Consider the following 16,104-nt stretch of genomic DNA (forward strand, 5'->3'; position numbering starts at 1 on the left):
AATGGCTGGAACAGATTGGCATGAACAGCAGTTAATTCTGGGGTACAAAACCAGGTTGTTATTTGGCTCCACACTTTTGCTGTTGTCAGCGTTCTCGGCTATTGTCTGCCATCATGTTTCTTAATCTGTGAGTTTCAGGATACACTTTAATGTGTCCCCTGACACTCTAAGGTCTCTCAACCACCTTCAGGGCGCAGGTCAGGAGTATGAAGGAATGCTCTCCATTTGCTAATTGGAGATTTAAAAAACAGTCATCTGTAGATTCCGCTCCGAGACATGAATTATCATGACCTAGCAATAGCATTCAGCATCGTTGGATCGTGATCCTGGAATTGCCTACCCAACAACCAGTGAAGATATGCCCAATGGGCTGCAACAATTCAAGATGGCTCAACACCAACTTCTCAAATGCATTTAGGTAAGGGTAATAAATGCTGCCTTTACAATAAACATTTATTTTTAATTGCCACCAAAGCAAATTCTTCAATCATTTATTTTAAGATTGCAAATTACTGTAATTTTGTTTTGTGTAAATTAGTTGCTTCATTTACCGAACTAATTATTTTAAAATTTAATTGGTAGTAAAGCACTTTAAGATATCCGGGGTTGCAAAACACATAACACATGATGTAACACAACACAACATAACACAAAACACATAAATGTAAATTTCTTGGTGCTTTTACTTCTTAAAACCTTTACAGTTAGGACCATAGCTCACTTGGTTCTATTCGTGCCTTCTGATAAGGCCTACAATGTCTTTGCAAAGTGATTTATTTTTTACAAAATCTATTAGAATTATATTAACTTTTGAAAGATTAGGGCTTCTGCTATTCATAACCTATAAGTGGTAATCCCCGTACACTATGGTGCTGATAAGGTCCTGGCATAAAAAGTATATTGAACTGCCGTTGCAGAATCTAAAGAATCTAAAAAACAAGTTGCTTCAATAATAGAATTTTTCTTTGCATAAAATTTACAGCATACAGAAAAATGGCTCAAAGCAATTATTTATATTCATGCAAGCTTTCTCTTAAACTACATCACCTAACTGTATTAACATGATAGCTTCTTCCTTGTATATTTATCTAAGTTTCCACTTAATGCAACATTTTGCCTTAATCCTTCATGTTGCAAGGCATTCCACATTTTAGCCAGTCTGTGATCAAAGATTCTGTTCATATTGCTTTGTTTTGGACACCCCCCAAGAGTGGAAAACCTTCTTTTTCATCCACTCTTTCAAATCCTTTCACAATTTGATGTTTGCGCCTGTATGTGAAGCGGAGGGGAGGGGCCACAGCATGCCTAAACATATCATGCAAGCATTGCTTATTACTGGTCTACTGTGATCATATTAAAAAGGTGAACTATAATCACTTACCTTTCTTTTCAAAATGATATGTGGCATAGCTCTTCATTCAAGTATTCTACTGTAACATTTCTAAACATTCCAACAGTAAATCATTGGAATTAATCAAAGGGGTTATTTTCATCTATAAAACAATTTGTTTATTAATAATTTTACACCTTTGTAAATGTAAGCAGGATTTGGGCTCCAAGAGCATTAACCTTCACGTGACCTCTGGTTTTACAGATACAGTATCTTTAATTCAGAAAACTCTGTAATTGCAATATCAATTTCAGCTTTAATGAACAAAATCTATTTCCCATTAAATATCTTCTCTTATCCTAAACTGAAAAATATACTGCAGAATTTGCTTTTACTTTGACAGTGTTCAATATGAGCTTGAGTTTATCATTAGAATGTTTAAGCCACTAACTAAAGCTTAGTAGTTTTCATATCATACAGCATAAAATGGAATAAGAACTAAGCTCCTATGAAATCCAATTGTAGTATTAAATTGTTCAAGGGTGAAAGGTGCAAGTAATCAGATTACTTGCTCAAGGTCCAATAATACTTTTAACAGTCTTGAAAGCCATTTCCACATTTCCACAAGTTACAAGAAAAGGACTAATTTGATGGCTAAATTAGATCTCCATTTCTGATTTTGACAAATATTCATGTGTTTCTTAATGGTTAGATTGTAGATTAATCTCAATTATTAATCTACGAGTTAAATCTTAGCAGTTTGGCAGCATGTATTACTTAGTAATCAAAGGGCTGCTGACTTCCTATGCCTTATTTTAATCAAAATTAAGATCTACTCAATTAGTCCCGGTCAACCTAAGCTTTCAAATCCTAGATGTTGGATGAAATTATGATACAAATGAGCCATGACATTGATCAATGGTGAAGAGTTGAATGGTGTATGCCAATTCCCATGAACGGACTGACAGAAAGAACTCATATAATTTTCAGCTTTTCATAACCCCAAGAAATTCCAAAGCACTTTACAATCAATGAAGCACTTTAAAATTGTTAGCATTATTTCAGTACAAGAAATACACTAACCAATTGAAGAATGGCAAGCTTGCAGACAGCTGACAGAGATAGGACAAATAATGGCCTACAAGTTCAATTGATTTTACAAGAAATTAAATGTGACTAATAATTTCACCTTCTGTACAGGTCCATAAACAGTACACATAAATAACACAATAAACAAAAAGTTCCATAAATTATAAAACAAGTGCAAAAATGCCCTTAGTGCATCCATGACAGTTCGTAGTTCATAGTTTAGCTGATGTTTGTCGTCTTCAAGAGCTTGATGGCTGACGAAAAGCTGTTTTTGAACTTGGAGGTTATAGTTTTCAGATTCCTAGACCTTCTTCCCAATGGTAGGAGTGAAGTGAGAATGTGGCCAGGGTGGTGTGGATTTGGCATACGTCATTTCCCAAGCATTGTTCCTTTTGGAATATGGATGGAAGGGGAGGGGAGGAAACAGACTGATGCGGGGAATTTAAATCAGTACATGTGCAATTATTGTTAAGCTTTCCACGGACGTGAGATTTGGACCGTCATTCACACTTATGATCCTTTGGGCAGTAGCCAGCTATCTCCCACAAATGCATTTTCCATGCTCCAATTTCCCACAAAACAATTGATGGAGCCAACCATCACAGCACAGGCACCTATACCTCTATTCATCAGCTGCATCCAATGGAGGCTCTTATTTACAAACCTGCCATGCACCTGATTACCACCAGAATACCCAAACTGTTCCATCCAAAAGACATTTCTCCCTCTCCATTCTTTTTGTAGACTAGCCCAACGAACTCCGAACCAACCATGCTACTTGTTCACCAGCACTGATTATCAAACCCGGCTGCTGGGACTATTTTCTCTCTTGAACTCCAAGAATCAGCCTCAGCCTCAAGGACCTTTTTTTCCATATATACAAAAATCATTGGCATCCAGAAATACAACAAATTGCAGATTCAGGAAACTTGAGAAAAATACTAAGTGCTGGAGTAACTCAGCAGATCAGTCAGCATCTGTGGAGGAAATGTAAAGGTGATGTTTCAGGTTGGGACAATTCTTCAGTATCTCATTAGCATCCGATTACAACTGCTATCTGGCTTTTCTGAACACTTTTGGCTATTCTGAACTTGGCAAATATTATTTTACGTTTGTTGCGCAATGATCAGAAAAACATTTAATTTTCATCAAATAACATTACAGGAATTATGTAATCGGAGATGACTACGAGATTTCATTTCACCCAAAAGACTGGATAATCTTCGTTATAACGGACCATAGCGGGGAAATTGTATACGATATTGATGATTTTCACTATAACCAAATAAGAGATTCAATCCATGAAACAAGTTGCTTTCACATACTAAAGTCTTTTTAACAGCTATACAAATATGTATTTTTGTTACTGATAAAAATACTGAAGGCAGTTTGTTACATTTTTTAATAATCATTGCACGTGCCGATCAAAGCAATTGCTTGTCAACTTCAATGACCTCCCACCGTATAACTAGCAGCCTGGGTTCTTAGAGATAGCGGTGTCTGATTAGTGTTATAAAAAGGTCTGTAATAACCAGGGTAGACCATACCATCAATAGTGCAGCAGTCTCTCAAAGTAGCATTAAATGTCAGTTTGGATTATAAACCAAAATCTCTGCAAAGAGAATTGAATCATAGCATTTGAAATCGGAGATGAGGAGCTAAAGCTATTCCACACAAAAAGCTGGAGTAACTCAGTGGACACGAAGCATCTCTGGGGAGAAGGAGTGGGTGATGTTCAAGGTTGAGACCCTTCTTCCGCCTGTCCTGCTGAGTTCTTCCAGCTTTTTGTGTCTATCTTCGGTTTAAACCAGCATCTGCAGTTCCTTCTTACACATAAAGCTATTCTACAATTGGAAATAACATATTTTTGCATTTTGTTAGACATCGGAATTCAACTGATTTGGACTGGGATGACAGCTAAACACTCAGTATTTATTTAACTTCTCTTTATTTTGGAGCCGGTTCCCTGCATCATGCTGGCTATCTTTCCCAATGATGACTACTCAAGACCAGTTTGGATCAGGTATCAATAAAATTGTGGCTAGACTTGGGTGCAAATTGGCATGGTCAAATGGGTTTTAATTTTATACCCATGCCCACCTCCAAATTATGCACATTAATCTTATTTCCCCATTGAATAGAATAGTTTTTTTATTGTCATTGTAACATGAACCATGTACAACGAATGTGTACAGTAAAGGCTGGTGGTCTTTACACAAAGATAAATCCAAAAATCAAGCAAACTACCATACTTTCTAGCTGAGGTCACCAGATACCATTCATATACAGTAACCTGCCTGAGTTTTAAATGATTTCACACCAAACTTTAACCAAACTGGCTGTGCAGGTCTGCATGGCTCAGGATCACCAGAGTACAATACCATTGAATCAGTATGATATTTGTCGTTTCTAAAGATTTATAAAGATTTGGTAATTTTTGTAGCAGAATTTGTTGAGTTTGTTTTAAGTTATAGAAACATAGAAAATGGGTGCAGGAGGCCATTTGAACCCATGCGTTCTTCTCCCCATGTCCCTTGATTCCGCTAGAGCTCTAACTCTCTTTTAAATTCATCCAGTGAATTGGCCTCTACTGCCTTTTAGTTCAACACAATATTCTTTAACCTGAATATTTTCAACTATTTGCTTATGAATACTGCACAAGTTTTTCTATCCATTTACAGTAAGACATAGTTTTAGAAAGAATTTATATCCACCGGATGCTGTACAGGAGTAAAATTATCTAGATACAAATCCTATGTCCAAAACGAGTTCTCAAATTAGAATCAAAGTGTACAGCACAGAAAGAGGCCCTTATGTCCATGCACATTCATGCTGACCATGATGCCTATCTACATTAATACCATTGCCCACATTAGAACTGTAATTTTTTTATGGTTCTTTATTATCATGTGTACCAAGGTACAATTACATTCTTTTTTTACATGTTAATAAGATTATTGCCATACAATCCCCCCAGTGAAGTACAGAATGCATAGAAACAGCCCACTGAAGGCTCACTCCTTGCCCGGCCATCTTCAACGTTGATGCCCCAGGGATGCCTCCCGCAACCGATCACGAGGGCACAGAATGTAAGACCCCTGGTTCTTTGTCCAGTGTCCACTGCTGTCATCGACTCCCTCCACGCTCCTCTCCGGTTCCTGGTCTTTGGGGTCAAGCAGGGACCTGGCTCAGCAGCTTCCCTCTCCCGTCAATCCTGGTTGGCCCTAATAGTTTTATACACCTCTATAAGATCCGCAGCCTCCTATCTTCCAAAGATAATAAATACAGCCTATCCAATCTCTCCTTACAACAGCCCTCCAGTAAACATCTTGGTGACTCTTTACCGCATTCTGTGTTGCTAACACATTCTTCCTGTACTGCAGTGACAAGAACTGTACACAATACTCTAAAGACCCGGTCCCACTTTCCTAGTTACTCACAAACTCTCCCGAGTTTTCCCCTTGATTCGAACTCGGGGAATGTCGGTAGCGAGCTCGTAGGAGGCCATAGGAGTCCGTAGATGTTTCGTAGTGGCTTTTAATGCCAGCCGTAGGAAATCGGGGCATCAGGTAAGTCGGGACGTTTTTTCAACATGTTGAAAAATGTCCACGAGTTAATAAACAGCACTGAGTACCTATGAACAGCTATTACCGTAATTCTCTGAGTTATCAAGGGGAAAACTCGGGAGAGTTTGTGAGTTACTCGGGAAGGTGGGACAGGGCCTTGAGTGTGGTCAGGATGTTTTGTATAACTGCAACATGATGTCTTATACGCTTAATGCCTTGGCTTCTGAAAACAAGCATTAAAAAATGCCTTTTTCACTCCCCTTCCACCAGAAAGTGGCTGTGGACTTGCACCCTGAGATCTCTCTGTACATCAACATTGATAGGGTCGCTTCCAAAGTGCATTTTGTCATGTTTGTCAAAATTAAATTCCATCTGTTATTGCTCTCGCTAACTTTCCAGCTGATCTACGTTCCACTATATCCTTAGACACTTTTTAAATTATCTATGGATCCACCAGGTTTCGTGTCATCTTTTACTGCTCAGGCGACCTATTCTCATCCGGGTCATTTATATGCATTATAAACAACAAATTCCCATCACATCTCTCTGCAGAACTTCTTAAAGATTTTGAATCAGAAACACACCCACCCAGCACTTCCCTCTGCTTCCCCATACCAAGCCAATTTTGGATTGTTTACTAGCACACTTTGGATCCCTTGTGACAAACATCTGGACCAGCCTACTATGCAGGTCCTCGTCAAAAGCCTTTCTAAAGTCATATAAACCATGTCTACTGTTGTCTTCATCATTTACAAAGGAGCTTTGTGATTGAACCAAGGGGGAGCATTTGCCTTTAAAACTAGCATACACAATTGATCTGCTGGTGGGAAATCCATAAACTCTTGCCCCCACCCAGCTTGGATACACTGGGTCGGCACTTACCCCTATTTTGAACATGCGTTTTACCTCTGAAGTGCAGTTGTAAGTATCCTGAATGCTAGTGGCAAATCCAAATATAGTGAGAGATAAGTAAACAGTTAGAAGTGTAATAGTGTCCATTTTGTTTCTGTTTCTGTTTCTTCCAACAAATTATTTGTTTGCTCAGTGAGACTTTCAATAGCACTCTTATCACTTCAACTCAGGTTGTGCTATGAATGTTGGGGGCAACTAAGGATAAGATTTTTTTTTTTAAATAACTGTATCTCAGGGAGGTAGATATCCGGATTCAGCTTAGTTGCATTTGAAGTATCATTGCTTTAGATAACAGGTGGTTTGCAACATTCTTTTTGGTTAAACAATGTGATGGTTCCAAACAAAATTCACATGACCGGGGGATTTTACAAATGTAATAATAAATGAAACATGCCATTTCCTTAGTTTATTGTAATTAAGGCTGGGGATTCAACTCAAGGACTATTGTTGTTTTATGTGTATACATATCTTCAATTTACTAACCTTAAAAATACATGACAAAAATTAAGAAGGTTTTATCTTTGGCAGGAAAGCAGTTAAACAAATATTCACAAAGCATACTTCCTTTTATAAGAAATAACCCCCATATCACAAAACAATTTTTCCAATCTTCTGCCATCATTTAAGAATTCAAAGATTCTTAATGTTACTGTACTATCTAGTTACACCTATCACTCTGTTACTTTTTTCCATGCAAAGAATATCAAAATAAATAATTACAACACAATATTCAAATAAACTGTAATATTGAAAAATGGTTGCCACTAGCCTGCAGTGCTACAAATCTGTATACAGAGATAATCAATAAATTAAAAGACCAACACAAATTAGTTTTGTTGAATTCTTTGGCTCATTTGACAAGTTGATTCAGTGTTTCATTAGCATCTAATTAAAATACTTCTTAATAATTCACTCTGATCATGTTTTACCATGCTTTATATATAGGTACTGAACTAACTTAACAAAAATAACTTTGACATTTCCTTTTTTCTTTTTTTTACAAAAAATCTTTATAAATATTTTAAAAATGTGTACAAAGCATTTCTAATGAGGACCAGAGCTGAACACTACACAAATCAGAGTTTAAAATAAAAGTCACTGTACCATTTAGTTCATAAGTGATGTTTTTTCTCATGTGATGTCAGTTTGTAAGGCCTAACTGATCTAATGTGTATTTTGTGCTCTTCACTAATGCAAGGAAGCTTACTGTTGCATGTGCAAGACAAAAACAATAAAAGTCCACAAAATGGGAATGGAATCATCACTTTTTAGATCTACAGTTTGATAAATCACAGTATGGATACACACACTGTGCTTTCAATTTGGTCTTTAAGACCTAAAGTTGCCTTTATTATATAATCATAGTGGTATTAAAAATGGAAAATGAATAGTGAAGTGGGCTTTAACCTCATTATCAAGAACTCCAATTTTAAATTGACTTAAGTGGGAATGTTGTTCATTAACTGTTCAAGATTTAACTTATTGGCACTCCATTCTCAAAAACTCTTACATAATATGAAAGACAAAAGTAACCCCAAAACAACACTTATACATTAAAGTATCAATTAAAAAAAACATAAATTTCTACCACAAACTGAAAATCACTCTTGAAATTGAAGAGTGCATTTTACATGAAATTAGAGCCTTAAAAAAAACAATTAAATTAAATCTCTTCTTGACAACTTTTAAACAAATGACTTAATGCGCACCTTGTGCCACCATAATTATTTTCAAAGTACAAACTACAATAGACCTTCCTAAGCTCAAACTAGCCATACTTCAAAATAAATCTATTTCCTAGTTTCTACTGCATTCATCCTCTTTCCAGGAACACCAAAAGCCTGTACTCAGTATTGAGTAATGTGCTATTTTTCCCATCTTTATCCCTATGTTATCAATGCAGCAGACAATCTGTTATTTCTGTTCCCTTATGGTCACATTATCAGCATTCCAATATGCTATTAACCGCTGCTTCCAAGATGGAGTCTGTTTCTCTGATGCCTTCATTATGATCTGGTATACATTTTTCTACATAGTTCTCCACAGGAGCTAAGGCTGAAAAATGAGGAGTTTCAACTTCAGATGAGCTATTTTTGATGATTGCATTATCAGAAGGTTTCTGAGCTTGCTGTAGATCCAAAATACTATTGATTGCACTCTCCAAATGTTCATGGAGCGATGTGTCACATTGAGCTTCTTTTGCGTCTTTAATTTGCACACATGTAAACTCTTGTTGTTTAGAATTTTTAGCATTCTTGTCTTGTGACTGGTCATGCCAAAGCAACTGAGAGTCACCCACATCATGTTCCAATTTAATGGAATTATTAGTTTGATTAATAACTGGGTTCTGTCCCTCCTTCATTACATTGACTTTATCACAAGAATGACTGTGCTTTTTCTCGTTGTCGAACCTACTTTCTTCTCTGTCACAAATTTTGGTAGTTCCAACAACAGGTTCACAAGCTTTTTTGCTTTGAACCTTGGCATAATCAGATGTAGAGCCAGCAATATTTTTACCACCTTCATTTCCAGTATCAGACCATTCTGGAGTTTTTGATGATTTACTCTGTGTTCCAGCTCTGTACACTGTCTCTGGTTTGATTGTTAGTTTGAGCTCCTTACTGCCGCTGTATGATTTAACAATGCAAGGGCTGTCAATGGAAGAATTTGTGGCTGCTTTCATTCCACTTGTCACAGAAGATACTAAATGGACCAATCGGGACGGTTCACTTTTTTGGTTGATAGTAGTATTCACTGGTGTAGAATGCCTGGTGCTAATGTCTAAAGACTTGTGTGGCACCGTATCATCAGTTAGTTGTTGTGCTTCAGCAGCAGATTTCACAAAAACAGATGAGGAACAGCAAAACTTAGCCAAATAGCCATCTAAATAAAAAAAAGGGGGAAAAGTGATAACAAATTATTGCAATATAACATTTATATTAATAAATTAAATCACAATTGCTGAAATGGAGCTTTTTAACTTGTCTAGTAAAAATACAAATGTGCTGACATAGCAGTAACAAGTCAGTTAATCTATAAAGGCTAAATCAGAATAGTGGCTGTATATCCCTTTAAAGCACTTTCACAAGACTATCTCTGTCAATGAAAACAGTTGGCCTCCAAGAGATTTGTGAACTTCTAAAATTAAAAAATATTACTTTATTACTACTGTCATCCAGGGTGACAAACATACTGGCATACTTAGCATTACATTGCTGGAGTGCCAATGATAGCAAGTGTTCAGGAAAAAATTTCATTGTGCACCTGTTTGCCCTTGTTAGACAGACATATTCTATGCACTGTCTCTCCTCGTAAGAAATTAGAAGTGTAGAAGAGAGCAGAGGTATCCAAGCTGACCAATTTCCCATCGCTCCACCCTGCCTCAACTGCTGGATTTTTTTTCATCTACCCACAAAATGTGTACCTACAATTAACAAATCAAAAAAGTTAACCAGGATAGTTAGTGAAAAACTGACCTCTGCTTCACAAATCATTTTTATCAAATTCCTCATTTATGGTTGACAACAATATTACATTTTGAATATTCTGATCTATATTCTTAAATTAAGTTTCTCTGTATCTTAGTAATCGCAGGACTAAGAATATATTATTTCCCCACTGTTAACAAATAGAGGATGATCAGCCTCTATCCAAAAACTTCACAGTGAAATAGGACTGGTCAGGACCTTGAAAGAAGTTTACAAACTTAGTACTGTCAGCACTTACCAATGTTTTAACTTTTCATTGTTAATAGAAATTAGTATGTTAAAATACATTTTTATTTTTGCACATATTTATACAAACTTCCAATTATCAAGCTACAGTACTTACCGGAATCCTCCAAGGAACATCGTTTGTCCTGGATAAGGGCGACTTTCTCATCTTGATTGAACACTCGGTCAATCATAACCATTTCTGCAGAGGGATTTATTCGCTAAAGCCAAACAAATAATGATTAGCATAATTTTTCAAAATAATGTTCAATACTTTCATACTGAAATGTTGATAATGCTAATATATTTCTGATTTAGTGTATAGTTCAAATTGGATACATTTATCATTTTCCTGCAGCTGTACTTTATCCGTTAGGAAAATGTAGGGTGTATATTGTCCAATAGGTATTTAAATAGCACTTACCATTGCATCTTCCAACAACAGTTTTCTATATTTGCTGAGCATCATCTGGGTGCGCTTCAGCAGTTGCACAGAAACATCTTCAAATTCATTATCCACTGGTTTATAAAAAAGAATGCAGTTAATAAGGAATCAAAGTACAATGATGGAAAATCTAATTTTCAATCACAGAAAAGCAGTTTGAGAGTGCAGTCGAACATTCAGTTCCGCTGACTTCAAATGAAATGAGTATACGGAGTCTCGTTCAACTGGCAGCCAATACTCTCATGTATTTGCTGCTAATGAACTATTTTGGTCCATCCTGTTCCATCCCTCTAAACAACCAAATGTTAATTGTTTTTCAGCCTTACAAAATTATTGCAAGAGGCAAGCCTCTCCATTTTGTTTTTATAGCTGTGTAGTTAAGAACAATAACCTCTCCCAAAATGTCAGCAAGATGAAGGACTTAATTATCGACTTCAGGAAGCATTGATTCAGGCCCAATCCCCAATCAGCATCAATATGGTGCCAACATGGAAATGGTTGAGATCCTGGCATTAATATTACCAAGGATCTTTCGTGGACCAACCACTTTGATGTGACAGCTATGAAGGCACACCAACACTACTTTCTGAGGAGACAGAGGAAATTCTGCATGTCTGCAATGACATTTACAAACTCCTACAGATGCACCATAGAAATAATATTGTTGGGTTGCATAACAAATTGGTTTGGGAACAGTTCTGCCCAAGACCTCGAGAAATTGCAGGGTTGGAAAAGTAGCCCAGTCCATCACATAGACCAGACTTCCCACCATTGACTCAATCTACACTTCATGCTGCTTCAGAAAAGCAGCCAACATCATCAAAAATGTGTCCCATCCCAGTCATTCCTTCTCCCTGTTCCTGTCCAGCAGAAGGTACAAAAACTTAAATGTACAACCCTAGACTCAGGAACAGCTTCTTTCCATGTGTTTATAAAATCATGAGAGGGATAAGGATAAGGTATAGATAAATTGGAGAGCATAGGTTTAAGGTGAGTAATCTTGGTTGAGCCAGAGTTTTGAAAGCATTCAGACAACAGTGCACTGGAAGGATGGAATGCAATGCAGGAGAATGACAAAAAATTACTTGAAGTAATATTGCCTAATGAAGGTCTCTATACTCTACAGATATTTATGGAAATAATTAATTTAATTATGGGTTTTTTCTGTATCTTCAGAATAAAGAAGTTTAAGATTTTTTATTATTTCACCACCATCTGAGTCGGTCTGTCTTCAGACAGGAAATACATTAACGTCTAGCCAAAATTATCTGTTATTCTTACATCCCAAAGTAATGCTATTGTACAAGTCGATGGATACAGAACTTTATGAAGCTACATTGAAAATTTAAAAAATGTTCCAATTGTTTAATGTACTGATTCACACCAAGATTCAAGATTCAATTTAATTGTCACATATACCAATTAAGGTACAGTGAAATTTGAGTTACCATGCAGCCATACTAAATAAAATGCAAAAATACACATAGCACATAAAATTAAGTTTAACATAAACATCCACCACAGTGGAATCAACATTCCTCACTGTGATGGAAGGTAATAAAGTTCAGTCATCTTCCTCCTTTGTTCACCCCGTGGTCGGTGCCTTTGAACGGGACCGTTGTCGACGGTCTGCTGTTCAAGCCCTCTCGTCGGGATGATCGAAACTCCAGTGTCAGGATGGATCGTAACACACATGGAGCTTCCGAGTCAGCCGCTTCTTCAGACCTCTGCTTCACAGTGTTCAAGTCCACAGGCCCCGTGGTCGGAGCTCCAACACTGGCGATCCTCGGCAAAAGATCCCAGGCTCCGCGATGCACCCGCGGCTTGTAGCTCCGGGCCGTCACCAGGAAAGGCCGCGCCACTCCACTTTGTAGGAAGGGGGGGGGAGGGAGGGGAGTGCGGAAATGCGACACGGAGAAAAATCGCATCACCGTCGAGGTAAGTGACTGAAAACGGTTTGCCCCGATCCCCCCCCGCACCACTCACATAAAGCATACCAAGGGACATTAAAACAAACATTCAAGACATACTTAAAATAATAAAAACAGAGAAGGGACAAAACAGACTGCTGGCGAGGCAGCCATTACGGGCGTCACCCGATAGTAAAACCACTGTACCCAAGTTGAACTTTGCCTTAAAGTTATTTTTTTAGGATGCTAATAATCAAGCAAAATCTGCTGAATACATTAGAGAATCAAGGGTCCAGTGAGAATTTGGGAATTTGGTGTATTCTGTGACGATCTATATACAGATGTTTGCCTATTACTAAAACCTATAAATTGAAACTGAGTAAGAAAATAAATGTGTACAGAAAGTGTTGCTATAAAAGAAACTTCCCTATCCTTTAGAATGTAAGTATAAAACGATGGAAGCAGCTTCCCGAGTGCACTCCTGCATTTGAACAAGTATAAAGATATCAAAGAACAATTCGAATTGACATAAATTTCAAAACTACGATATTCCAGGTGGGGTCTCACCAATGTCGTGCAGTTGTAATATGACATCCCATCTCTTGTACGCAATGCCCCATCTGATGAAGGCAAGCATGCCATATACCTTAATTGTGAGGTAACTATGTACCACTATGTTTCTCTGTTTTACAACACTGCTCAGGGCCATATCTGTATATGACTGTGTATGTCCTGCCCTGGCTTATATTTCCCAAAGTGTGATTGTTTTCTGTTCTTCTATAGCAATCAAACCAGATGAATCTTTGTATTCAAAAAACATGTGACCCAAGGCTTTCTCATCTGAAAATACATGCTCAACCTCTGACCCAGTTTCATATTCAGCCTTACAATATGCAACAATAATAGTTTATTTGCATCTATTTCAATGCCCAATACTGCAACTTATAATATTTCTATGATTCTACTTGTCGCTATATAAAATTAGTCCTCAGTACATCAGACACAAAATGTAATTAAAATACTCAGGAGATTTACCTTTCTGAAATTCTTCTTTGTTTGGGAGATTCCCTTGAAACACATGATATGGCAGAAGCCTTTGCATGGCATCTTCTTGTGACTTAAACGGTGTTTTATAGTCGGGTTGCAGAACATTTCTTTGTTCTTCTTGTAATTGCTGAAGAATTCTTTGATAAAAAATGTAAAATAGGCAACTTACCAATTATGTAATATTTTTCAAAACCTCTTTACATTGGAAGCTCATCTAAAATTAAGCAATAGTCAAGAGTCCTATATACGGTGCTAAATCTACAGCAATAGTTTTTGACAACAGAGGTATCAGAAAAATATTGTCTTCTTTTATCACATACAAAATTATTATTAACAATATCAAACCAAAGAAATGTCTGTTGTTAATGGAAAATGAACAGTTTTGAGGTAAGTGAAAACCACACATGGTGAGAACCCTGACACAAATCTTTATCTGCAGCAACACAATAGCTTGGGAATGATGGGGAGAAACTGAATTATGCTTTGGGAGAACATTAATGGAGAATGCTGAGTTCGTGACATGTATCTGTGGTAACAGCTTTACAGTTTAACCAATTAAGTAAGTTAGCAGTCTGTCATTTAACTTCTAATCCTAACTGATTGAAGATCGGCTCTAGCTCTATCTGGACACATAGAGACAATGATCAGGCTGATGTAGTTTATTTCACTACAGTCCAAGACACATTAGCACAAATATAAGGGATGATGCAGACATTGGAAGTCAATATTGTTGTGGTAGACATTACAATAATTTACACATGAAAAAAAACAACTAATTGCACAGAATATAAAAATATTGCCACGATGAGTTACATGAACATTTAATTAAAACTATTATTTGCACAATCTATTAAGACAATATGACGTGAAGAACACACTGTGACAAAAATTATTGCTTAAATGAATGAAATCAAAAACACCATGCTGGGTGCAGTGGTGCATAGCTTATTATTAGTGACCTACTAAATGTTGGGTGTTCAAGTGGAATGTGGATGGAACAATTTAATTGATTGATTACAATATTCTCAAGTCTTAAAAACGAGCAATAAAGATTAGTTAAAATGATGGATGTTCTAGTTGACCTCTCAGTGTGATAGAAATGGCCATAAAATCAAAGAACTTGACTTGAGGAATGTAATAATTCAAAAATGGAATAAAGATTGATTCGAAACTAACAAGTGAGAATGTAGGGCCGCACAAAATCAAAGAAGCAATTGTGGATAATTTTGAAGACGATAAATCTAATGAGAGAAGGGTGAGAATCTGCTGAACTAATTATGGGTCTGGCTGATCTGAGAAACAATCAATGAAATGGAAAAGGAGCATAAAGAAACCAATTAATAGTAGAGATGTTTGAATTCAGAATGGTCATGAATTTGAGAACAGAGTATGAGAAGTAACATTATTTGAAATGGCTAAACTAATTCTGCCAATGGACATCCAACCTAACCAAAATCAGTCATGCACCAGGTGCACACAAACCTCATACTGAGGATAACGATAACATTTAAGAGAAGCAAAGACCACAAATAACTCAAAATGAAGTTAGAGCATCAAACGTACAGGAGAGGCAGCACTGGAACAAAACCAAAGAAGAAGTGATTTAATCATGAACAAATGGGATAGGCAGATACAGAATATATTGGTAATACTATAAAAGCCACTGCTTTAAAATTCTTAATATTTCAGTATACCACTAAACAAATGTACGTACAAATTTTCTTTAGTAAGTTGCCTTGATGCAGGTCTCTTCTGTCCCATGATCTGACCATCAAACTAAAATGAAACAAACGTCAACAATTCAAACAATTTCATCGGATGTCAATAATTATGAATTTACATACCTCCCAGTAGACTAAAATATCACAGATATATGATTGTAGAATAATTCAGACCCATTTATAATTACATGCACCACACCAGACAACAACATTTAAAACTACATGTAACAAGAGACCCATGAATTGAAGTTTGCTAAACAACAGCAAACTAAAAATTCAAACAAACAAAAAACTTGTATTCCTTAATATCTGAAGAAGCAAGCAAACTTAAATAAATTAGTTAAGAACCTATTCGTTAATCTACTAGTAAT

At 36.7% G+C, this 16,104-nt stretch overlaps 1 protein-coding gene across 2 annotated transcripts in view; it reads right to left on the reverse strand.

Annotated features, from left to right (window-relative positions):
- Window positions 1-3,638: 3,638 nt before the first annotated feature.
- LOC129699688 (BRD4-interacting chromatin-remodeling complex-associated protein-like) overlaps window positions 3,639-16,104 on the reverse strand; it is a 68,735-nt gene continuing 56,269 nt past the window's right edge. Inside the window, exons 8-12 of one of the 2 annotated variants that reach the window (XM_055639678.1) lie at window positions 15,727-15,788; window positions 14,001-14,149; window positions 11,035-11,129; window positions 10,729-10,831; window positions 3,639-9,780 (exon numbers count right to left, since the gene is read on the reverse strand). In XM_055639678.1, coding sequence (XP_055495653.1) covers window positions 8,840-9,780; window positions 10,729-10,831; window positions 11,035-11,129; window positions 14,001-14,149; window positions 15,727-15,788 — 1,350 coding nt within the window. In that variant the 3' untranslated portion in view covers window positions 3,639-8,839. The remainder of the gene's footprint in view (window positions 9,781-10,728; window positions 10,832-11,034; window positions 11,130-14,000; window positions 14,150-15,726; window positions 15,789-16,104) is intronic. The other variant, XM_055639679.1, reaches the window with a different exon arrangement.

Source organism: Leucoraja erinacea, chromosome 8 (genome assembly GCF_028641065.1).
Source record: "Leucoraja erinacea ecotype New England chromosome 8, Leri_hhj_1, whole genome shotgun sequence".
Taxonomy (NCBI): domain Eukaryota; kingdom Metazoa; phylum Chordata; class Chondrichthyes; order Rajiformes; family Rajidae; genus Leucoraja; species Leucoraja erinaceus.